The sequence below is a fragment of the Cannabis sativa genome, chromosome 3 (assembly GCF_029168945.1).
Source record: "Cannabis sativa cultivar Pink pepper isolate KNU-18-1 chromosome 3, ASM2916894v1, whole genome shotgun sequence".
Classification (NCBI taxonomy): Eukaryota; Viridiplantae; Streptophyta; class Magnoliopsida; order Rosales; family Cannabaceae; genus Cannabis; species Cannabis sativa.
In genome coordinates this window covers 51,828,851-51,853,447 of record NC_083603.1, presented here as the reverse complement: position 1 = coordinate 51,853,447, position 24,597 = coordinate 51,828,851, and the positions used below count along the sequence as shown (strand labels likewise).

At 42.6% G+C, this 24,597-nt stretch overlaps 1 protein-coding gene and 1 long non-coding RNA gene across 2 annotated transcripts; one reads left to right on the top strand and one right to left on the bottom strand.

The window, feature by feature from the left end:
- The first annotated feature begins 262 nt into the window (after positions 1-262).
- Positions 263-4,154, top strand: LOC115711696 (TORTIFOLIA1-like protein 3). The gene is made up of 5 exons (XM_030640077.2): positions 263-1,317; positions 1,459-1,567; positions 1,862-2,451; positions 3,066-3,473; positions 3,750-4,154. Exons 1-4 carry the CDS (start codon positions 508-510, stop codon positions 3,456-3,458), a joined length of 1,902 nt encoding a protein of 633 aa, XP_030495937.2. The 5' UTR covers positions 263-507; the 3' UTR covers positions 3,459-3,473; positions 3,750-4,154.
- A 616-nt stretch (positions 4,155-4,770) lies between these two features.
- Positions 4,771-7,243, bottom strand: LOC115711697 (uncharacterized). Its single transcript, XR_004010590.2, has 2 exons — positions 7,043-7,243; positions 4,771-5,136 (listed from the first exon to the last, which is right to left on the bottom strand). It is a non-coding gene; the product is annotated as an uncharacterized LOC115711697 (long non-coding RNA).
- Between the last annotated feature and the right edge of the window lie 17,354 nt (positions 7,244-24,597).

The window sequence follows — 24,597 nt, the reverse complement described above, 5'->3', positions numbered from 1 at the left end:
ATTATTTAATTATCGATATCAGGGACTATATAGCAAAAACTTAAACCATTGAACATAACGGCTGAACTAATAAATTTCTTTCTCAGACTGTAATATCAATTTTGGCATTCTTGTGGACTTAATGGTAAATACCGTAAATCTGAGTATTAAACTAAAACCAACATAATTAGGAACCAAATGTGTGTGACAGAAAAAAAAAAAAAAAAATCTGAAAGAAACACAACACACCCACCTTTGAGTAAAAGCTAAATAAACTGGAAAATGGGGAAAAACGACATCAATGATAACCCAAAACGACGTCGTGTGTTGTCACGTGGACCTTTTTGCTGCTTTATTGGCCCCCACCATCTTCTTGTTTAAAAAGCAAAGCGAGATCCAAAGTTGCTTCTCACTAACTGTCGGGTCACCCTTAAACACCTAAGCTCTTTCATTTACATTCCGGCAATGCCGCCGGATATTCCACCCGACCCGTGAAAATTGACCCGAATTTTGATTAAAAAGTCGAAAATGCCACTAGCCTCCTCTTCTTCCGCCGTGGCTCCGCCTCCTCACAACCTGAAGCACCGCGTGTTCACTTGCCTCAACAAGCTCTCCGACCGAGACACGTATGGCGTCGCTGCGGCGGAGCTCGACTCCATAGCTCGGGGACTCGAGCCTAACTCGCTTGGAGTCTTCGTCTCATGCATCAACTCCACCGACGCCTCCGACAAGTCGCCCGTGCGGAAGCAATGTGTCCGGATCCTGGCCGTTCTCGGCGAGAGTCACGGCGACGCTCTCTCGCCTCATCTCTCAAAGGTGCTCTCCAGCGTCACGCGACGCCTCCGTGACCCGGACTCGGCGGTCCGATCCGCCTGCGTAGATGCCGTCACCGCCCTCCGGTTCCACGTCAGCCGGCCACCATTTTCGTCGTTTTTGAGACCACTCGCTGACGCGTTGTTTACTGAGCAGGACTTGAACTCGCAGATCGGTGCGGCGTTGTGCCTCGCCGCCGCCGTCGACGCCGCGGAGGATCCGGAGACGGCGAAGCTCGCGAGGCTAATGCCGAGGTTCGAGAAGCTTCTGAAGTGCGAGAGTTTTAAGGCTAAACCGGCACTTCTAGTCTTGTTTGGGAGTTTGATCAACGCCGGGGCAGCTTCCGGCGAGGGAACTTTGAGAAGCTTGGTTCCGGCAGTCGTGCAGTTCTTGAGCAGCGATGACTGGGCGGCAAGGAAGGCTGCGGCGGAGGTCCTGTTGAAGTTGGCCTCTGTAGAGAGGGACTCGTTGGCGGAATTCAAATCTGGGTGTTTGAGGACATTCGAAAATCGAAGATTTGATAAGGTATTCATATGCATAACATACACTTACCATATTACTACGTGTAAACGTGTCATGACTTCTTGTTCTTCTTCTTCTTTTTGTGCATAATATATTTTATGTATTGATTGGATTTTGATGCAATTGTGATGAATTGGTATATAGGTGAAGGCTGTAAGGGAGATAATGAATCAGATGTTGGAGGCTTGGAAGCAGATTCCAGATGTTTCAGGAGATATTTCTCCACCACCACAATCACAAGCTTCATCAAGAGGTATTTTGTCACATAGTTCAAAGGACATAGAGTTGTGTGGTAACGTTAAGAGTTGTTCTATGGTCAATTTTATTTTGTTTGCAACCCTTACAAGAAAACTGTTTCAATCACAGTTACAATAACTTTGTCATGCTAATCTTTAAGTTTTTCAATGTTTTGGCCATCTGTGGTTTGTTTAATTCTTTTCTAAGACTTTTCGTTTAGGTTCTGCTGTGTTTTTTGTTTCTTAGTTTAGCTCCTTTAGCGAATTGTCTTGAGCATTTGAGTTTATGATTATATTTGTAATGAGTGTAGATAATGCGAGCGATGGGCGCTATCCACCAGGGACAAGGAATTCTGGTGGTGCTAGTTCAAAAGCTCTTCAATCGAGGAAAAGGCCGGTGCTATCTAACAGGGCAACTCCACCTGACAACTCTTATACCACTACAGCTCGGAAGAAAAGTTACTTGAAAAGTGAAGAAAACAAGGCAAAGTCAGGGATGTTTCGGAAGCTGGACAAGAAGAAGCCATCGAACTGGAATGTCAATGTAGCTGTTCCAAATGGTCCCTCGGAGAGAGGAGGGATTCATGGTGATGATGGTAAGGAAAGAGATGGAGATGTTCAAGACAAAAGGAGTAATGAAAAGGCTAAGTTATCAAAACCGGAAACAAAGAGGGCACTGTTCTATAAGAGTTCTGATGACAAGGGACACAGATTTGGTGGATTAAGGTCTGGATCTCGTGTGGCTCCATTCCAAGAGGACAGCAATGATTCTACGGTTGTAGTCAGTAATGCTACTGCGGATATCCATAAGAACCATAATGAATCTGAAGATTTAACATTGATTCGCCATCAGCTTGTTCAGATTGAAAAGCAGCAATCCAGCCTGTTAGATCTTTTACAGGTTTGTTTTCCACTGCAAGAAAATTGTTTTATATTTTTAAGTTATCTTTAGTCATGTAGTTAAGCTAACTTCTGTTGATTTGTCTTTATTGCCCATTTGAAATATTAGCCTATTTAACAATTGGGAGGTAACGCTTTAGTTACGAATATGAATGTTCTTTTAAAGTACCTCTCAAGTAGCTGTAACTAACCACCAACTTTTAGAGAGGAGTGCTTTTGCTAGAATGCACAAATGAGATGGATCTTGTATATATTCAATACAATAATGTTCTTTATTTTTTCACTCTTTGTATAGTTGACAAAAAAGAAGGGGAATAATGAACCAAAATTGAGAAGTTGACGCAACTCTTTTATCATTTTTTTTATTCTTAATGCGCATGTGCAACTTTTATATATTATTTTCATATCGGTATTAGTGACCTAAACTAATGTGTTAAACTGTCTCTGTCCCAAGGAAATTATTCTATTAGCTACTGCTAATCTTCTTATTGTTACGATCTTTTATTAGCCTTTGATTATAGAAATTATCGTTTTGGTTGACATGCTGCTAACTAAAAGCTACTGGTTGTGAACACTTTGATGAATTTCGTTATGTCGTTCTCTTCTTAAACTCAGAGGTTCATCGGGAGCTCACAAAATGGAATGCAATCGCTAGAGACTCGTGTTCATGGGCTGGAACTAGCATTGGATGGGATCTCATATGATCTGGCTCTGTCAAGTGGAAGAATGACTAAAATGGATTCCGCCATAACAAGATGTTGCATGCTACCTGGCGCAGATTTCTTAAGCTCAAAGTTCTGGAAAAGATCAGAAGGCAGGTATTCAGCACCAAGGATTTCTACCTCCAGTGGCACCCCCTCAGCTGCAGCCATGCGCTTTAGAGATGACTCAAATAGAAATGCTGAAAGATTTAAGTCGAGCCGCATGCTTCAACTGCAGGGTGGTGGTGGTTTCATTGTGAACCCGCTAGCGGAGATTTCACGTAACCCAATGGGTAATTCAATGTAACGATTTGAATGAAAGGTATGTTGCAAAACTTTTATCTTTTTGTCTCGAACTCCTAACTTGATTACCAATATGGTTTAATGAGAAACAATGATGAACCTTCTTTTATGATATGATGAACCCAATTTTCTTAATCCAATTTTACTGTGATTTCCATCACCGGATTCGACAGCTTAAATGATACCCTTTCTGAGAGTTCTAAGCACCAATATAGAAAACTATACCGTAATGAGCATTAATATTTGATGGGTTTGAAGCTTGGCATATCTGATATTTTACTTCGTTTCTCTGCAGTTGACGTTAGCCTATGAAGGGCACAATTTGGATTGCAGTTTTAATTTGAAGACAAGTCGATGTTTGAACTAATGAACCATCGAAATGGTAGAGGCCAGAACAAGGTTATGTGCCTATGAATATGATGATGATAGTTTATTGGTTTTTCAAAAGAAGGAAAAGTGGGATAGATATACACATTAAAATCTACTTACAAAATGCAGTTTTCCGGGCTCTTAAGATTATTCTTTCGAAAAAGAATGAGACTACCATCTGAATATGATGCCAATACTATGCCATATTGAGGGTGAAATCAATGTATAGCGGAGTAGGGACTTTCCTTTTTCACGAGTCATTTGTATCTTTGTATTGATTGGTTATATAGTAATGAAAATCGATGATCATGATGTCATATAATCCATGAAATCCAGCTCTTATTTTGGTGTCTCAAATTATACATGTCTAATTACAGTGAACACATTTGATGAGCTAATAAGGGTAATAACACTACTAATTTAGGAAAGAGTTCATAGTTGTACTAGGTCTACATTTAAAGAGAATCAAAGATATGACTATAAAGAAGAAAAAAAGATGGATGTGATCAAAAGTTCTTTATGTGCAGACAAAATGTCCAAATTGAAAGATTTGATGATTATTAAAATAGGATTTAAATTTATCTAATGATAATATGTGAACTCAATATCATTAAGCATACATATACGGACCCAAATATCAATATAGAATATAGATAAAAATGTTAAAATTAATACATGCAATGGTTCCAAAGTTTATTATATAATTGATATTTATTAATTTTGTTGCTATTTATTATGACAATTCTGATGTGCTTGTCTTTTTATGACAGAATTCTGTAAAATTTTCAAGATTACACAAAATGTGAAAAGTTTGTGTACTTTTTTCATCCTAGTAGTAACCAGTAAAAGCTGTTACCTAATGAAGATAACATACAGATATATACCACAAACATGAAACATGTAATCAAAATCAAATGTTCTTGAGAAAAAATTTAACTTCCGTATACTAAGTACAAAAACATTGATTATATGCATTAATACGGAGCACTGCATTCTCCAATTCCAACAACAACCAAAAGAATATTCTTTTTGGCTTAAAAAGAAACAAACTTATTTCCCTGGACAAAAGAATATCTAGTGAAATTAAAAAATGATCCCAAGAACTATACTCAAAGTCTATTAGATCCAAACCAAGGACCTCAAATCATCATAAAATTGAACCGAGTAGATTAACAGAGGTTTTTACACCTAAAATCTAATTCATACTCGTACAAGAAAAAAAAAACCATAAATGTTGTAAGTTCGAAGTTCGAACTCTGGTTGTTGATTCAAAATCATTGTGGTTCCTCGATAGAATCCTGATTCTCGAGTTTCTGCAGAGAAATCAAGCCAAAAAAGAAAAACAAAAGAAAAATCTTATAAGAAAAAAAAAACATTTCTTCATGTTTAAATTCCTTGATAAAAAGAGATTTAAACGACATAAATAAGAATGACATTGGCTGGTAGAAAAACATCAATAGCAAGGTTACAAGCTGAAAAATTATGTTTGTGAATAACAAACACTGCATGAATTAACCAATGTCGGCAAAACAATTTTCACAATCTCATGAGTATGAATAAATATTTGAGAATAAATTTGCAAATTGTCAAAACTTGTGTTCTGAGTTATGACTTGGTAAACCCACACAAGATAATGGCTTAACATCATTCATTTTCATGTCATTTCGAAAAATTCAATTACTGAAGACAGCATTTAGATGATGATTCACATAAAATCTGAAATTATCCGTTCATTCTTATTTGGCTTTCTCATAACGTTCTTCATTTGTTATCTCCTATTGGGCATGCTTCATGCAGTCGAGACTCAAGATCAGTAAAACATAATCAAAACCAATAACTAGTATCATGAAGACAAATAGACATAAAAAAACAATAAAGAATATTAACGAAGAGTGCAGTTTCTATGTCATCCAATTTCATAATTCTCTCTTCTTTCTGGGCTTTCACAGGTACAAGTGCTTGGATTCTTCTAACATTGTATGTTCAACAATCAAATTAACCATACACCTCTTTGACCTAAATACATAAAGTGACAAAGTTGTATCCTTATACGTCTGCAACTTTTATTCAACAAACCCCATGAAAAAGTAAACTTGTGGTGGAGGTTGTTATTGTGTTTCAGCTTAAGAAGACTGGTTTGTTTGTGAGTGTGCGGATTGCAGTTTTCGATTGTGTATTGTGTGGAGATTGCCAGTCTCTCTCAAATACCGACCTGAGTGTTTTATCTTTTATGACATTATTCGAAGAGGCTTTCCTAACATTTGTCTAACTCCTCTTTGTGTTCAAGATTATTCTTGCGGCAATATACATGAGTATGCCACAATCTTAAACCGCAAAAGCAATGAATACGATCCAAAACATAGAGAGTACCAAGTAAGTACCCAGTGTATCTTACATGTTCTCTTAGTTCAAAAAAGAAAATCCCTTATCGGCGGCTGGATCATGTAGAACTTGATATATACATTGTATGCTTAAACTACATTTGGGAAGCTAAGAAGTTCAAAAATAATGAACATAAGACATTATTTACAGCTAAACTCCGTAAACCCATTAAAATAAAATCAAATACACTGTTAAAAGTGTAAAAGAGCACTATAATGCAAAAGCAAAAGCCCATTTTGGCTCTGCAACTTGACTGGTTCCATTAAAATTGAATGTGTTATTGTATGCTTAAAAACTTAGAATTGTAAGAGTGTATGGCTAAGGTGCATGGGTTCCATTTTAAAACCAATTGGCAATGAGAGGTGTAGCCCATAATCTCATATACCCTCCTCAATTTTGGACTTGAAAACTAGGTCAAATTGGGAATTTTGTGGGTGTGGCAAATTTGTAGATTTTTGAAAACCCAACACTAGAAACTAGAACACATTTAAAGGTCCGAAATGGAGGAGGCGGAGACGGAAGTTTTTGCTTGGCTCTCATACCATGTTAGTTGAGAGAAACTAACTGAAAGAAAACAGCTCATCTCATTTGGGAAATTTAACGGTGAAGAACACAAGCAATTCCTTTCAACAGAAACCCATGACCCATCATTGAATAAATAAAGCAAAAGAACAATTTTTCATGGAAATTTTGAAAAGGATAGAAGGGAGGGGGGAGAAAAACAAGGATTAGAAGAAGATTTACACATACAAATGTTTTGCTAAGCTATACAAAAAAAAAGGCATATGAGTAAAATGATAAGAGAGATCTTATTTGAAAATTTGTAAGAGGGATTACCGATTGAGCTTTGTGCCAAGCGAGGCCTTTGTAGACATTGACGGAGAAAGTGGCGGTGAGATATACGGTTGCCACGCCAAGGCTCGCCGTGAAAGCTTTGAATGCCCAATCCCCTGCCTTGCTTGCTATTCCCATCTCTCTCTTATTTTCGATCACTGTTCGAGCGTGGAAGGACTATATATATTCCTCAGAGAACGACAAGCCGTATTGACTTTGAACTGGTTTGCTTTTGTAATGTTTCATGTCGTTTTTCCATAGAAATATTTACTTGACTTATTTATGAAGACAAAATAAATAAATGGGGAATTTAGAAGACAAAATAAATTTTATTGTTAGCTTTCGTCTTTTATTAATTGTATTTATTATTTTGAAAATTTATATCTATTGTTGATGCAGAAATTTGGACAAAGAAATTTGACTACACTTGCTCGTTAGATTGGCGAGATATAATGAGAATTAAGTATAATAAAGAGAGATACAAGAAATTTATAATAATTCACTGTTGGAATTTATTTTACCAGGATCTTAGATCTACTCACAAGTATGTTGATTAACACCATAAATATGAACTTTCTAAAACGATGAAATAAACACGTATAAAGTTAAAAAAAACCTTACATTGGGTGCAGCGGAATTAAATGACTCCTTCCGTTCAGATATCTAGCCCTTGATTCCTTTCTGTTGCAGAGCATTATCAATATCTGAACCTGAATCTCTTTCTCTGAATCTTTGATGCTGAAACTCCTTCTTGCTGAAAGTCTTTCTTCACGATCTTCCTCACTATGATTGAGGTATTACTTGCTGTGTGTGGGCACTACTCTCACACTGAGAATTTCGAAATCTCAATGAAGAAGAGAGAGAGAGTGGGTTCGGCCAAAGATAGGGAGAGAGAAGGCTCAGTTTTTTTTGAATGAAAAAGTAGAAAATTTAAGTGTAATTTTCCTCAAGTCTTCACTATCTATTTATAGCATTCCATTAGGGTTAGGTTTGAATTATTTGGCATTAAAATAATGAAAATATCAGTTTAAAAATTCAAACCAAGTGGCCGGCCATGTACAGTAATGGGCTTTACTTGGATTTTGCAGTTTTCTCAATTCTGCATCTGATTTTCTCAAAAATGCCAATTTTCAAATTCAACCATTTAAATGCCAATTCTAACTATTTAATAACTATAAATAATTATTAAATAATATTGTCATTTATCATATTTATTAATTGAACCATACAAAGTATCATAATTAACAAATATGCCCCTAAAACTCTTTCTTTACAATTTCGCCCTTACTTAGTGAAAAATTCACAAATAAACATAGTCTAATTTGAGAATTATAATTGATTAATCAAAACCAATTATATGAGTCTTAAAAGCATATTATCTCAACTAGTGCGGGGACCATGGGTCTATATAACCGAGCTTCCAATAAGTAGATCAAGAATTTATTACTAAAATTCACCAACTTATTAATTCTTCGTTGAATCCACCCATAGAACTTAGAATTGCACTCTCAGTATAATAGAATGCTCTATATGTTCCACCATATAGACACATCATTAGTTATCCATTGTTATAATCCTAATTTGATCAATGATCCTCTATATGAATGATCTACACTGTAAAGGGATTAAATTACCGTTACACCCTACAATGTATTTATTCCTTAAAACACTTGACCCCGTATAAATGATATTTCAGCTTATGTGAAATGAGTACTCCACCATTTATGTTCGTTTGGTCAAGCTCGAAGGAGATCATCCTTTGCTTACTATTCGCCAGATAGAAGCTATAGATTCCATGTTTATGATAGCGATCCCACTCAATTGCACTACCGTGTTCCCAAAATGTACGTATCACCCTGACCTAAAAGTAGACTTAACTAACAAATCAAAGAACACGAATAGCCTTTCAAAATTGAGCCTAATCATAACAGGATTAAGAACATTTGATCTAGGATCAACTAGGCGATATTGACTTGAATAGATATTACGGTAAGTTTAATAAATCTAAGCCAAAGTTCAATATCGGTCCCTTCCGATGCATACTCCATGCATCCAACCTGAGCTTTACTTTAACCAATGCTCTGGAAAGAACATAGCACTTCTCCAAATGCAAGTAAACTCTGTTGTAGATTATCATATCAGTAAAACCCTATGTCTGATAAATCTAGGAAACTTTATTCACATAGTCATGTTTACTTTCCAATGTGTTGACGGCACAATAAACAGGATCAAGTATGTGAAAAGGGTTTCAGATGAATTTATACATTATGTACATATAATCATGAAATAAATCATGTGAACCATGCAACATTAAATGTTATTTCTGATCTATATTAATAAGTAAATCTGATTATATTGAAATGAGTTTTATTTAGGGCATAAAACCCAACATTCACTTCCCGTATCGTGATAGTATTTGAGCTACGTGTACTTTGAGTTTTTATTTCTCACGAGATTACAAGAAAACTGGCTAAGGAAATGGCCCAGGTTGACAAAGTGTCGTTGATAAAGTGTCAACCTGGGCGCTAGGTCCCAGTTCTAACTCCCAAACGGCTCCATTTGTTTCTCGAAAGCACTCAAATCTTAATTGTTAATGAAAAACGGAGAATATGCCCAAAAGACTTCATCTGAATTTGCTGATGGAAGTGGCCTAGGTTGACAAAGTGTCAACTTGGGCGCTGGGTCCCCATTTGGCCTCCAAGTCGATTCGTTTCTCCCCCAAAAGTACTTGTTTTCTCATTTAGAATGAATATGAAGAAAATGCTCGATATAGTTTTTCAATATTGTGGTTGGAAATGCCCCAGGTAGACAATATGTCAACCTGGACGCTGGGTGCCTAGGGCACCCAGTGCTCTGAGTGCTCAAAATTGAAAGTGCTTCGATTTTGATTCTGTTGCCTCAAATATGTTTGTGACAGGTCTAATTCATGTCTCAATACAAAAGTTGACCCATTTACACTAAGACGGGCCCAAAAACTGAAACTCCAGTAAGGTTGTCAATCTAGGCATTGGGCACCCGGGTTGACTTCCAGGTTGCTATTTCGTGTATTTGTAGCTTCCAGGCCTTGGATTTGGATTCTTCATGTCTTCATGGTACAAAATATTGAAAAGATAGTGAGTTGTCAACAACTTAGTGGGATCCAAACACCCATTCTAGTGTTTTGGGAGTCAACCTGGTCGCACGACTAGGGACCCTCCAAGTCAACTGCCATGACTCGGGACTACTCAACTCTAGGATATTTTTTTTTACCGCATGTCGAATATTGATGTCCACGTTACCAAGCTCGGTTTTTGGGGTAAACAATAAGCATTTGATAAATAATTTATAGTATTTTTAAATTATAGTTTTATCACATGTAAAAAAATCAGGAACTCTAGGTTGATGTAGTTTGTTAATATAAAATATATGTATAAAAATATAAAACATTTTTTAAACCAAAATAAAAAAAATTAAAGAGTTAAATATTACTTATTTTATATAATTTTTTTATTTTCTGAAATATATAATAAAAAAGTGAATATATTTTAGTACAAATAAATGTATTAGTCTTTTAATTAAAATATTTTTAATCTTAAGATTGAGTTGTACAAATTTAGCTTTTAACTGTAGCTTCTCAAAAAAATTTCAATCAGTTAATTTTTAACTATTTACAAATTTTTTTTTTGATAAATCAGGACATTGTATTGCACAAAACTGTATTTACAACCTAATAACACCCCATCCGGGGCCTAAACAATCATACACAAAACAAATCTTTCTATACAATTTCGCAATATAAAGTGTTGACCGAGGTTTTCGGCAACTATTAAAATATAATTATTATAATGAGCTGTAAGAAAGTAAGATGAAGACTTTTTACGTGGTTGGGGCGTTAATGAGCCTTAGTCCACGAGCCACTACTATTAATGGATGTATTTAATACAGATTCTACACTTGAGAGAATGTTTTTCTCTTAAATACAGAGAATGTTCTTGGTGAGTTTTTTTCTCTTCTTGCTCTTTTGCAACCAAGATTCTCCGACCTCATTAAATGAGCTTTGAGGGGGTATTTATAGTGTTTTGGTGGGGTAATCCCCAGAATTGTTCTTACACATGTGTCTGTAAGTATCCATAAAGTTGGGCATTTCCGATGAATATACCATGGGTGATGCATGGTCAAATCCCTAGGTGCTGTAGGGTTTTTATGGAGAATGTCCTTTTTGCCTTATGATTGACGTGACTCTTCGCAGAGTAGCCGTCATTAGACTTAAATGATCATTACTGTAGCGCTGCTGTTCGGGGGTTGTGCCGTCAGACTTTATTGCGTGTTACAGTCCCAACACGCTTCCTCCCATGCAGCATTAAATGCGACTTGATTTCTCGGGAGAGACCTGACACATCCCGGAGTGCCTTCATGCTATGCTAGCTTCCGGGAGTACCTTGTACTCCGGGTATATCCTCCGGGACCCATGCGAATAGCGCTTCTTGGTGGCATAAAAAGACTTAGCAAATCCTTCCAAGTTATCTGATCCACGTGTCCCCTCTTGACTGGTTCACGTATATTGGACGAATTTAGGAGCAACATTTACCCCCCAAGCCTTGTTTACTTAGTAAAATAAACCAAGGCTTGTTCAAGTGTCTCCGGTTGACCCCTCGTTTTCCTATCTCGAGCTTTGAGCGCGTGGGGGCAAATTAAATGATGTCATTTAATGCAGCAATATGCTTTTTGCAGGAATGTTTCCAGCCGCCTCCTCGGTCTTCTGATACGACTTGGGGGCGCGTGGAGGTGTGTCTAATAATGGCATTAAATGCAGCGATTCACTTTTGCAGAGGTCGATTCGTTTCACGCCCCATGATTGATGCGGCGCATTGATGGTGTCAGACGGATACTCAAACGTTTCCACCGCCTTAATGGTAGATTGATCTGGTCCGTTGATCTTTTGGGAATTCGAATCGAGCGTTTCTCCCACCGTGCGATTGGTAGGTGAAGACGCCTGTTCCTCATGCACTTTTGCCTATAAAAGCCACCACCTTTCCTTCATTTCGGTTACTTTCCATTCCTTGCCATTTCTGCTCGAATTTCTCAGAGAGAAAATTCCTCAAAGTAGCACAAACTGCTTTAACACTTAAACACTTCTTTTAATTTTCTAGTGTTCGATTTTGCCAGTGCTTCTCAACTCTTACTCAACCACGCTCAGTACCCCCAGTTCAACAATCAACTGTAAGTTTCTTGCATCTTTAGATAATAACATGCTTACATTTACTTCGTTTGTTTTCTGGGTTCGCACTTAGAGGCTTCTGGGTGCGTGAGTGTTTAAGTTCTTCGAGTTCTGCTTTATGTTTACTATGTTAGTTGTAGAGTCGCCATTGTCATGCCTCTGTTGTAGGCATACAGCTTTGTTTGAAGAAGGCCATGTGTTCTTCGTTTAGCAATTGCTTAGGGCATAGGAAGGCTTTTCTCTTTTCTTTTCCTTTTTGCAAAACCACTTTTCTGCGATTTTACTGCACCCGACACTTGTTCAGGGATTCTCTCCTGAGTTTCCCAGGTGACACGTGTCCGGAGGGGGCCTCTTTCCAGCGGTTAGGGGACCCCCACTCCCTTTTTCTGATTTAGGGTTTGGTATGGGGCCTAGCTTCTTTGGGTTTTTTCTTTTTGTTTTTCTCGGAACATAAAATGTACGCCACGGTTCGAAATCTTCGAAGAAGAAAGGGAAAAACATAGCCACCCTGGAGGAGGTTTCTCTGGGACCCGTTGCCCAGGAAGGGTACAAGTCCCGCGCCACTGGTTGGGAAGCGGCCGAGCTCCGATCGACCCTGACTTGCCCTCACCAGCTGGAGAACATCATTAATGTGGCTGGGATCAAACCCTCTACCTCAGGGACCTTCCACCGGCCTCCTCGTGACTCGGAGACGCCTAATCACAACTATAACGGCTTCGGGGCTTGGAGTCAGACCCACTTGATGGCCGGTGCCATGCTCCCGCTCCAAGATTACTTTGTGAATTTTCTTGTATTTGTCGGCCTTGCGCCATACCAACTTATTCCTCAAGCTTATCGCCTGCTCTCAGGCTTATTTATTTTTTACACCGCCCGTGGCTGGGGGTCTCCCAGCCCGGCGGAAATTTTATATTTTTATGAACTTGTATCCGTCCCCAAGAAAGGGGACAAACTTAAGGATGGTTTTTATGGGTTCCGGATCCACCCTGCTAACGAGGGGATGGTTCCATATAATAGGCAGACTCATGTTAAGGAGTACCGCCACTGATTTTTCTTCTCGTCCGGGTTCAGGGCCGTGGACCACCCGGAGCTTCTCACGGAGTGGGTGCGGATCCCACCTTACCAGCGGACGCTCCCCACTCAGGCTTTCCTTCGAAGGGCCCAAGCCTTCGCCTCCTACGACCATGCCGATCTTGATGTCGGGGGCCTGGTCACCACGGAGAATTGTAGAAAGGCTAAACTTATCCTTTCTCATCAATCCGTGGATGACTCCAACCTCTCCAAGGTCATACGCCCTAATGTGAGGGCGCGGTTGCGGAGAAGGCCTTCCGGGATGAGCTCATTGCTACGGCGAGAGAAGAAATACCAAGATTATCTCTACGGAAGGCCCGGGGAGAAGGCGTACTCTAAGGCCCAGCTGCCTCCGGGAGAGGGCTTCGCGTGGGGAGTCCGGTGGTGCGAAGGAGCCAAGCCATTGGCGGGAAGTCCGAGGCAAAATTTTTTGACAAGATTCTTCAAGAAGAGATTGGGGGTCCTTCCGCCGGGGGGCCCCTTCGTCTTGAAGGTTCTTCTGAGAACCAGACTTCTCGGCCTCAGCCTTCAGCCCCCGAACCAAACTCGGGTGCTCCCGGTGCTAGCACTTCCGGTGCTGGTGGTAAGTCTCCCTTGATAATTCACTATGTCCCTTCCGTTGATGAATATACCAGTCGTAGGCCCATAGGGTTCGACGAGCGTCTCCGTAGGTTTAAGATGCCGTCGACCCGGTGGGGGGATCATTTGAAGGAATTTTATTTTACGAACTTAGGAGATTACCTAGGTCGGTCCCGGATGGGCCCCGACCCTCCGGAACCTATTCCCTTAGGTCCGTCGGCTTACATAGCGTCCAGCTGGTTTCGGCCCTCGGACAGTTATCTTGGAGATGATGCTGCCAGCATTAAAGTTCGGGACTTTGCTAGGGCCGAATTAGGAAGTCCGGGTAGGAGTAGTTTATTTGCTGCACCTTTTGTAAGCAGTTTCTCACGAACTTCTAACACTTGCTTATTTTATTGGAACAGGTACCTCCATGGATGCCATCCTGGAACAGCTTGCCGGGGTTCATACTCCTGTGGCTCCTCCGGCTTTCACCCCCTCTCCCCCGGCTCCTTCCTTGAAGGTTCCTTCCGGCGCTCCTCCCGAAACCATTGACTTAGTGGATGACGAGGAGGTGCTTCCGGGAGAAGGCCAAGGGAAAGGGTGGGACTTCTCGGAGGAAGCCGCCGAGGGTACTGGAGGGCCTCAAGCCCTTCCAGTGGTAGTAGAGGAGGACGAGGAGGAGCCTGAAGTGGCTCTGATTCGCAAGCGTAAGGGCAAGATGATTGCCCAGGACGAGCCGAAGAGGCCTCGGAGGGCCGACACTCCTGCTCATGGCCTAGACGGCGGGGTTTCCCCGATGGAGGAAAATCCTGCTCCTCCTCACATTGATCTTACCCCAATTCCAGGGGACGAGGTGAGGCAGGAGCTTCGCATAGCCAAACACAACTACGCTATGGACGAGTACTTCCGGGGGTATGCCGAGGTGGAGGCCCTTAGGAGGATTCTGCGAGCCGAGGTTGAGGCGAGCATCAACCATCCGGACTATCATGATCCGTGGAACCTTAACTTGGACCCTTTAACGGACTGGTTCCGTCCCCTCCTAGGGCCCACTTTGGCTCCCTTTGCCGCGGAAATGACCGGTGAGTTCGCTTCTCAGCTTACACGCTGTGCGCCCAAGCGGTTTGCCACTTGCGCTTCCCTGAACTCCATCTTCCAGGTCCAGGACCTCAGCCATTCCCTCACAGTGGTAAGTACTTTGCAATTTTTTGCGTTTCCTTTTTGTTGTTTGTATTTTGTTTTCTTCCTTTGAGAAATTTTTTCTTATGCCTCGTTATGGTTCAGCTTGCTGCTGAGGCTGGTCGCCTCTCCAGGAACATTATAAACCATGGCTTCGCTCTGTCCGACTTTGGGGACATGAACGACGTCAGGAAGGTCCTCCAAGACCTCACAGCGGAGAGGCAGATCTACCAGGAGGCTGCCGAGCGCCAGGAAGCAGCGGCCAAGGCCAAGGAAGAGAAGGCCAAGGCCAAGGAAGAGGAGGCCATCCGGAGGGAGGCTCAGGCGGAGGCCATGATCCAGGCCGAGGCCCAGCGGAGAGGCAGGATGGAGGCCCATCATCAGGAGGAACTAAGGGCTCAAACCGAGGCTGCCGAGAAGGCTAGGCGAGATCTTCGGGAGGCCAGGGAGGCTTTGGATGAAATGGCCGCCAAGGTGAGGTCTCTAGAGGAGACTCACCAGTCGGATATCGAATCCAAGGCCGCTCTAGCTGCGGAGTTGAAGGAGCTTCGGGACTACAAAGATCAGTCTACCAGGAAGGCCAAGAGGGCCGAGCTCCTTTCTCCTGTCTCCTGCGCCCGGTGCCCGAAGCGCTTTGATGATGGTGTCTACATGGCTTGGGCCACCAATGATCAGAGTATCAAGCTTACTTTTTATCCCAAACCCGAGGACATGATTGCCAAATTTCGGGAAAAGAAGAAGAGGCTTGATGCTGAGCTTGAGGCACGGATTGGACCTCGTCTTCCACCGCGGGCTGACTGAGCTGCCATATTATTGACCCAGATTTTACCCGTTCTTCTTATAACTTTTTTTTTGTACATACTTGCTGCTGCCTTAGAACAATTTACATACAGGCGGCAGCTTTTATTTGAAGGGGAGACAATTTAAGGCCTGTCCCCGGGCCATTTACATGTGTATGACCTACCCTTCGGGCTAGGATATTTTTTTTTTTATTTATTTATATATATATGCGATCTTTTTTTTTTCACACTTATATATTTCAACCTGTCCTTTGGCTCAGGGTTTTTATACTTACGCTCTTTATTTTTGCGCATATTTTTTTTGACCTGCCCTTTGGGTCAGGATATTTTACTTAGATTGACCTGCCCTTTGGGTCAGGATATTTTACTTAGATTGACCTGCCCTTTGGGTCAGGATATTTTATTTAGATTGACCTGCCCTTTGGGTCAGGATATTTTACTTAGATTGTTTTTGTTTGTCCGTGCGGTATACCCTAGTACCCCCCTGAGTGGCATAGAAACTTTGTTTTTAAGGCACTCAGTTTTATTTAATATAGAGGAGGCATACATTTGGACGGTACAAACCCTTTGAACAAAATCTAAGTTTAATTCGCTACTGGTAATATTTTCTGAGGTGATCGGCATTCCAGGCTCTTGGGACAGTAGTTCCGTCCATTCTTTTCAGTTTGTAAGTGCCAGAACCGATTTCGTCCTCGATTTCATATGGTCCTTCCCAATTTGGTCCAAGTACCCCCACTCCGGGTTCTTGGGTGGCTGGGAAAACCCTTCTTAGGACCATATCCCCAATAGCGAATTTTCTATTTTTAACCTTGGAGTTAAAATACTTGGTCACCTTCTTTTGATAAGCGGCCATCCGTATTTGGGACTCGTCCCGGAGTTCTTCGACTTGATCCAGAGCTTCTTGGAGCAAGGCCTGATTGGTGGCCGGATTGTAAGTCGTCCTCCTGTGGGATGGGAATAATGTTTCCACCGGGACCATTGCTTCACAACCGTACGCCATTGAGAACGGCGAGTGACCGGTTGTGGTTCTGGGGGTCGTCCGGTAGGCCCACAATACCCTTGGCAATTCTTCAGGCCGAGTTATTTTTACGGACGGCGGCTTCTTTTTCAAGGTGACCTTTAGGATTTTATTGACTGCTTCCGCCTGGCCGTTTGTCTGAGGCCGGGCTACCGCGGAGAAGCTTTTCACTACTCCGTGTTGGTTGCAGAAGTCAGTAAATTCCTCGCAATCAAATTGCTTTCCATTGTCTAAGACTATTTTGTGAGGCAAGCCGTATCGACATACTATGTTTTTAATAACAAAGTCCAACGCCTTCTTAGCAGTTATTGTCTTCATAGGCTCAGCCTCTGTCCACTTGGTGAAGTAGTCCACTGCTACTATTGCATACTTTACCCCTCCTTTTCCCGTAGGTAGAGACCCGATGAGATCTATGCCCCAGACCGCGAAGGGCCAGGGGCTGGTCATCAACGTGATCTCATTTGGAGGAGCTCTCGGTATGTTCGCGTACCTTTGGCACGAGTCACACTTTTGGACATAGTCTATACAATCTTTTTTCATTGTTGGCCAGAAGTATCCCTGCCTCAATATTTTCTTTGAGAGGCTGGGTCCTCCCGTATGATCTCCACAGAACCCTTCATGGACCTCCAGCATGATTTGTCTAGCTTCAGGGTCCGATACACACCTTAAATAAGGCATGCTGAGTCCTCTCCGGTAGAGAATTTGATCCATCATTACATAACGATGAGCCTGATACTGAATCTTTCGAGACAGTGCCCTCTCTTGGGGCAACTCACCTGTAGTTATGTATTTTATGATGGGGACCATCCACCGGGGGTTCTTGCCCAACCGTTTGTGTGGTCTCTTTTATTTTGATGCTTGGCTCTGCCAAGCGTTCCACTGGTACTACCCCCAGCTCTTCGATTTCGCTGTCCGAGGCTAACTTAGCCAGACAGTCCGCGTGAGCGTTCTTTTCTCGGGGGATTCTTTCTATTTTATAGTCCGTGAACTCGTGGAGCAGTTCTCGGACTATTGTTACGTACGCGGCCATCCTTTCGCCGCGAGTTTGGTATTCTCCGGAAACTTGGTTTACGACCAGCTGAGAATCGCTGTAGACTTCCACCCTCTTGGCTCCTACAGCTTTAGCCAATTTTAGCCCTGCTATCAGGGCCTCATATTCGGCTTCATTATTCGAAGCCGTGAAGTTGAATCGGAGTCTTGCCTGGAGCCGCAACCCGGTAGGTGATATCATAGCCACTCCGCTCTGAACCGTTTTCATTAGAAGCTCAATCAACAAATACTCTCCAAGTGGGGATGGGTGGCTCGGTGTATTAGGCGTTGCCTCGGCTTCATTACATTCGGTGATGAAGTCCGCCAAGGCTTGGCCTTTTATGGAAATCCGGGGCACGTAATGTAAGTCGAACTGACTCAGTTCCATTGCCCATTTGAGGAGTCTTCCGGAGGCTTCGGGCTTACGGAGAACTTGCGGAGTGGATGATTGGTCAAAATTCGATCGGATGGGCTTGGAAGTATGGTCTCAACTTCCGTGATGCCATCGGAGGCGAATACTAACTTTTCAATAACCGGTACCTTGTCTCGGCCCCTACCATGCGTTTACTAACATAGTACACGGGGTGCTGAATTTTTCTTCCTCCGGACCAATGCGACGATCGACCGCATGCTCGGAGACGGCCAAGTAAAGGAACAAGTCTTCTCCAAGGACGGGTTTTGATAGGATAGGAGGTTTGGCCATGTGGTCTTTTAACCTTTTGAATGCCTCCTCGCATTCATCTGTCCATTCGAACTTTTGGCATTTCTTCAGTATGTTGAAGAAAGGTATGCACTTGTCCGTGGACCGTGAGATAAAACGGCTCAGTGCGGCTACCTTTCCGGTCAAACTTTGCACGTCCTTATGTTTCTTGGGGGATGGCATGTCCAGGAGAGCTTGGATTTTCTCCGGGTTCGCCTCGATCCCCCTTTGGCTGACTATGAAGCCCAGGAATTTTCCCGACTTGACCCCGAAGGTGCATTTTTTCGGATTGAGTTTCATGCCGTATCTCCGGACGACTTCGAAACATTCCTCTAAGTCGCTTGCATGACTGTTGCATGCTTTGGATTTGACGAGCATGTCATCTACATATACTTCCATGTTTCGTCCCAGGAGGCTTTTAAACATCCGGTTAACCATTCTTTGATAGGTTGCTCCGACGTTTTTCAGTCCGAAAGGCATGACTAGGTAACAGTATACCCCCTTATCGGTCCTGAAGCTAGTGCACTCCTGATCTGCCGTATACATTTTTATTTGGTTGTACCCAGCATAGGCATCCATGAAAGACAACAGCTTAAATCCGGACGTGGCGTCCACCATCTGGTCGATCCTGGGCAGCGGAAAGCAGTCCTTTGGGCAGGCTTTGTTTAGATCTGTGAAATCTATACAAACCCGCCAAGTCCCGTTTGGCTTGGGCACCAGGACCGGATTGGCCAGCCATTCCGGATAGTATACGTCGCGGATCATGCTATTGGACAAAAGTTTATCCACCTCTTTCTCTAAGGCCTCGGCTTTCACCGAGTCGAGCGGGCGTCTCTTTTCGTACGGGGGCATGTCCGGGTTGACATTGAGTACATGGGTGATGACATGAGGGCTGATGCCGGTCATGTCTTCTTGGCGCCATGCAAAAATGTCGATGGCGCCCTTCAGTGTTTTTATTATTTTATCTTTTTCCTCCGGATCTAGGCTTCTCCCTATCCGGAGTACTTTGGTGGAGTCGTCGTCGCACACTGGTATTTCTTCGACGTCCTCCATTGGTTCTACGACCCTTTCGGATCCTATGTGAGGATCCAGCTCGTCTTCTTCAGCCTTCTCTATCTCAGGGGGCCCCTGGACCATGAGTACTGGCAAGTGGGTGGCAACATTGTAACATTGCCTGGCCTCTCCTTGATTTCCCCTCACCGTTCCGACTCCGGCTTCCTGGGTAGGGAATTTTAGGCATAGGTGTCGGATTGAAGTAATTGCACCAAAGTCGACGAGGGCCGGTCGGCCTAAGATTGCGTTGTAGGCTGTGGGACAGTCTACCACCACAAAGGTGCAATACTTGAATGTGCTTTGGGGGGTATCCGGGCATAGGGTAACTGGGAGCCTGACTTTCCCCATCGGGATTAGCGTTGTCCCGTTAAACCCTGTGAGCTGCGATCCACTAGGAGAGAGGTCCCGGTCGGTCAACCCTATCGCAGTGAAGGCTTCTTTGAAGAGCAAGTTCACGGAACTTCCATTGTCAATCAGGACCCTAGCCACCACTTTATTTGCGATGGGGGTCTCTATGACCAGCGGGTCGTGATGAGGAAAACGCACCGTCTTGGCGTCTTCTTCCGTGAACGTTATGGGTTGGTCCATTAGCCGAGGCCTTTGAGCTGGGAGTTGAGTGACCTCCCACACCTCACTGTGTCTTGCGGCCTCGGCATATCTCTTTCGCTCCTTTCGAGTGTTTCCTCCGATATGGGGACCTCCGGAGATCATGGCTACCCGTCCATTAGGCCGGGGCGGTAGTCCGGGTATATCCGGGTGTCACTGCGGGAGCAGTGGAGGCAATACTCCTGCTGTACCCCCTGGTGTTCCCGAAGGCATACCCCCTGCCACCTGCCCCGGGTTAAGGTGGGGTAACCTATTTTTGATCCACTCATAGAGGTGGCCCAAACGGATCAGATTCTCAATCTCATCTTTGAGATTTTTACACTCATTGGTGCTGTGGCCAATGTCGTTGTGGTACTCGCACCTTTTACTCGGATCTCTCCGGAGCCGTCTCTCGTACAATGGTGGGGTCTCCGGTAGTGCGTATTCGCCTTGTGGCAAAATATACACGTTCCCGAGAGTCCGTGAGCTCGTGTCTTGGGTGTATTGGGATGTGTACCCCTTCTTTTGGCGCTTCTCTCCGTTCGGGTCTTTGCCCTTGGAAGACCTTTTGCTTCTCGACCCTTGGGTAGGGCACGTTAAGCTAGCGGTCGGGGCGACTCGCGAAGGAGTCCGTCCATTCACCCGGACGGGTTGCCGTAATGGGAAGATGCGGGGGCAAAGCTTGGCCACAGGCGTATCCGGAGTAGCGACCGTATGCCACTTATCGGAGGGGTCGCGGTCGGGACAGCACCCGAGGGCGATACTCCTGGCATGTATCCTGCTATCCCGGTGGGGTAATAGCCTCCGTAAGCCACGATCTGGGCTTCTTCGAGGTTAATATATTTTTGGACTCGCTTCTGGAAATCCTGAAGGCTAGCAGCGCCTTCTTGCTGTAATTCGTTCCAGAAGGGAGTCCCAGTGCGGATTCCTGCTTGGAGAAGCGCAAGCTGTTGTCCGTCGTCGACCTTCTTGGTCTTCGAGGCTTCCTCTCGGAACCTCTTGATGTAATTCTTCAAGGTCTCGATGGGTAGTTGCTTGATGTTGGTCAAAGCACTAACCTCCAAGTTGACCTTCCTGGCGGCGACAAATTGTCTCCGGAAGTTGGTTTGGAGTTTGTTCCAACATCCCACCGATCCTGGTTCCAATTTCTTGAACCATTCCTCTGCCGATCCGCTCAGAGTGAGGGGGAAGCATAAGCATTTGGCGTCATTGTCGGACCCGCATGACTGTCATGACTCGGTTGAATCGTGACAAGTGATCACTGGGGTCGGAGTTCCCAGTATATGCCGCCATCTCGGGCATCTTGAAGTTTTTAGGGAGCTCCGCCTCCAGGATATGTTTGGCACAAGGCTCCCGATCCTCACTGTCCGAGTCGGAGTCATCTCCCTTCTGCCTCCGGGAGACTCGGGCAATATCTTTTCGAAGTATGGCAAGCTCTGCCATAATCCCTTCGTTTACAGTACCCGAGGAGACTACGGGTCTGTATCTTTTTTGGTCAAGGTGATCCCGGAGGTCACCTTGATTCCCATTGATTTGATTTCTCAGATCAATGGGTGGACATCTCTGTCCTCTTCCTCTACCCCACGGTTCTGGTGCACGGAAACGCTTTTCCGGTCCCCTCGATCCTGAGGGCCAAGACTCCCTCTTTGGGGCTTGCCCCTCTGCGGACCTTTCCCTTTAGGGAAATCCGAGCGGACCTTTCGCGGATCCCGCGCCTTTTTCTTTCGACCAGGGGCAGAAGTAGGGTTTTTTGTTTGGTTTTCTTCAGCAGGGTGCCTTATAGGGCTAGGCTCCCTAGGCCTTTGCTGCTGGGAATTAGGCGAAGACGTCGCTGGCTCCCCGTCGAGTCCAGCGGCCATCGCCTTGGGATGCACGTGAATACCAGCTGCCTCCATGGCTTTCTGCATGGCTAGCATCACTTCATGCATTTTTTGATTTTGCACTTTCTGAGCTTCGATCTCAGCTTCATGATCGATAGCTTTTTGTCTGAGGAGCACCAGCTCTTGGTAGCTTCCATCATCATAAGCATACTCGTCGAGGTGTTCCTCGTGGTTTTCATCGGGAACTATTCCTTCTTCTTCTTCCTCGGACTCCTCCGTCGCCTTGAGGCTACATCTTCCTCATTGGGATCTTGAGCGTCTTCTAGAGGGCGAGGATGACGTGTAGCTCTTGTCTCCACCATTATCGTGAAGTTGAATGCTTGTTGTGAAGCAGCTTTCCTCAGCTCTCAATGAAAGCACCAAAATGTTGACCGAGGTTTTCGGCAACTATTAAAATATAATTATTATAATGAGCTGTAAGAAAGTAAGATGAAGACTTTTTACGTGGTTGGGGCGTTAATGAGCCTTAGTCCACGAGCCACTACTATTAATGAATGTATTTAATACAGATTCTACACTTGAGAGAATGTTTTTCTCTTAAATACAGAGAATGTTCTTGGTGAGTTTTTTTCTCTTCTTGCTCTTTTGCAACCAAGATTCTCCGACCTCATTAAATGAGCTTTGAGGGGGTATTTATAGTGTTTTGGTGGGGTAATCCCCAGAATTGTTCTTACACATGTGTCTGTAAGTATCCATAAAGTTGGGCATTTCCGATGAATATACCATGGGTGATGCATGGTCAAATCCCTAGGTGCTGTAGGGTTTTTATGGAGAATGTCCTTTTTGCCTTATGATTGACGTGACTCTTCGCAGAGTAGCCGTCATTAGACTTAAATGATCATTACTGTAGCGCTGCTGTTCGGGGGTTGTGCCGTCAGACTTTATTGCGTGTTACAGTCCCAACACGCTTCCTCCCATGCAGCATTAAATGCGACTTGATTTCTCGGGAGAGACCTGACACATCCCGGAGTGCCTTCATGCTATGCTAGCTTCCGGGAGTACCTTGTACTCCGGGTATATCCTCCGGGACCCATGCGAATAGCGCTTCTTGGTGGCATAAAAAGACTTAGCAAATCCTTCCAAGTTATCTGATCCACGTGTCCCCTCTTGACTGGTTCACGTATATTGGACGAATTTAGGAGCAACATAAAGCATTGAACTAATCTTTATCTACATCATTAATCTTTTTTGGCAAAAACATTGCAATTCTCATCTTTACACTCAAGTTAGTGTCTTTAACAATTCGGCTGGAATTTGAGGAACAATCCTGCCAAATTATAGCATTTCTCAGCCTCCAAATGCTATATACCAGCCCTGCAATTGCAGCAGCATTGACCATTTTTCGAAATTTAGAGAGCTTTGCTCTGCCTATTCATCTCAACAGGTTGGGTAGGCTGATTGTTACTGCATTCCAATTCAGCCAAGCCTTGATTTCCAGTAGTCCGTGAAGAGCAACATTACACTCTAAGAACAAAATAATTTTACAGCACAACTTTTTTAAAATGCAACTTTTAGCTTTTCCAAGCTAAACGGCCCTAATTCAAATTTAACAACTTTTATTATGTTATTAGGCAACAAAAATGTTTACATCTTAATTTTATTTTTCATATATTCAAAAGCCAAATAAATTAAATTTTGTTACATGGAATTTTTATTTTTATAGTATAATTTTGCAAAATATAATTATTTTATGGGAAATTAAAAAAAAAAAAAAACTATTAAAATAATATAGGAAAAACAGTGTAAAGTAACTAGTTATCCTCTTTATAGTTATTGATTACCCTTAGATTTTTTATATTTTTTAACTTTTTCCCATAAAATAATTTTTTTTAAAAAAAAAAAATCATATTTTTGCACAAAAAAATATTAAAACTAATAAAATTTGTAATTTCCTTAGGTTTTTACTCCTAAAAAACATATGATCATTATTACTAAGGAAAAGTTAATACGAAAGTCCAAACCCACAAGCTTAATATTTTTATATGTATTAAAAATCATGAACTTCATCCATAGTAGGATTTTTTTTTTTTTTCTTTTTTTGCAAAGTCAATTCTTTATAAGTAGGATAACAAATCTTTTCACATTTTCAATAAGGAAACTCAAGCACCAAATTAAACAAACAATCCCTCAACCAATAGTGATTTCTTAATAATGATCATCAATCCAAAACAGATATTTAGAGAGCAAAAGACTGGTAAATCACATATAATAGATGAGTTAGAAGAAAATGGCAACAATTATCATTCAACATTTTAAACATGGACATTCAATAACCCACTTTTGATCTATTTTTGTTGGGAAACAAAACCTTTAAATGAAATATTGTTGACATAAGAATAATATTTCATATATAGTTTGTTTGCTACTAATTTTAACTTCTTTTTCTTTTTCAAATGTTCCATGGTAAAACTTAATTATAAGTAACCCTAAATATGTGGTGTCAATGAAGAGGAGAAACTTGTTTGTGTTCAAACCCAAAGAGAGGCACAAG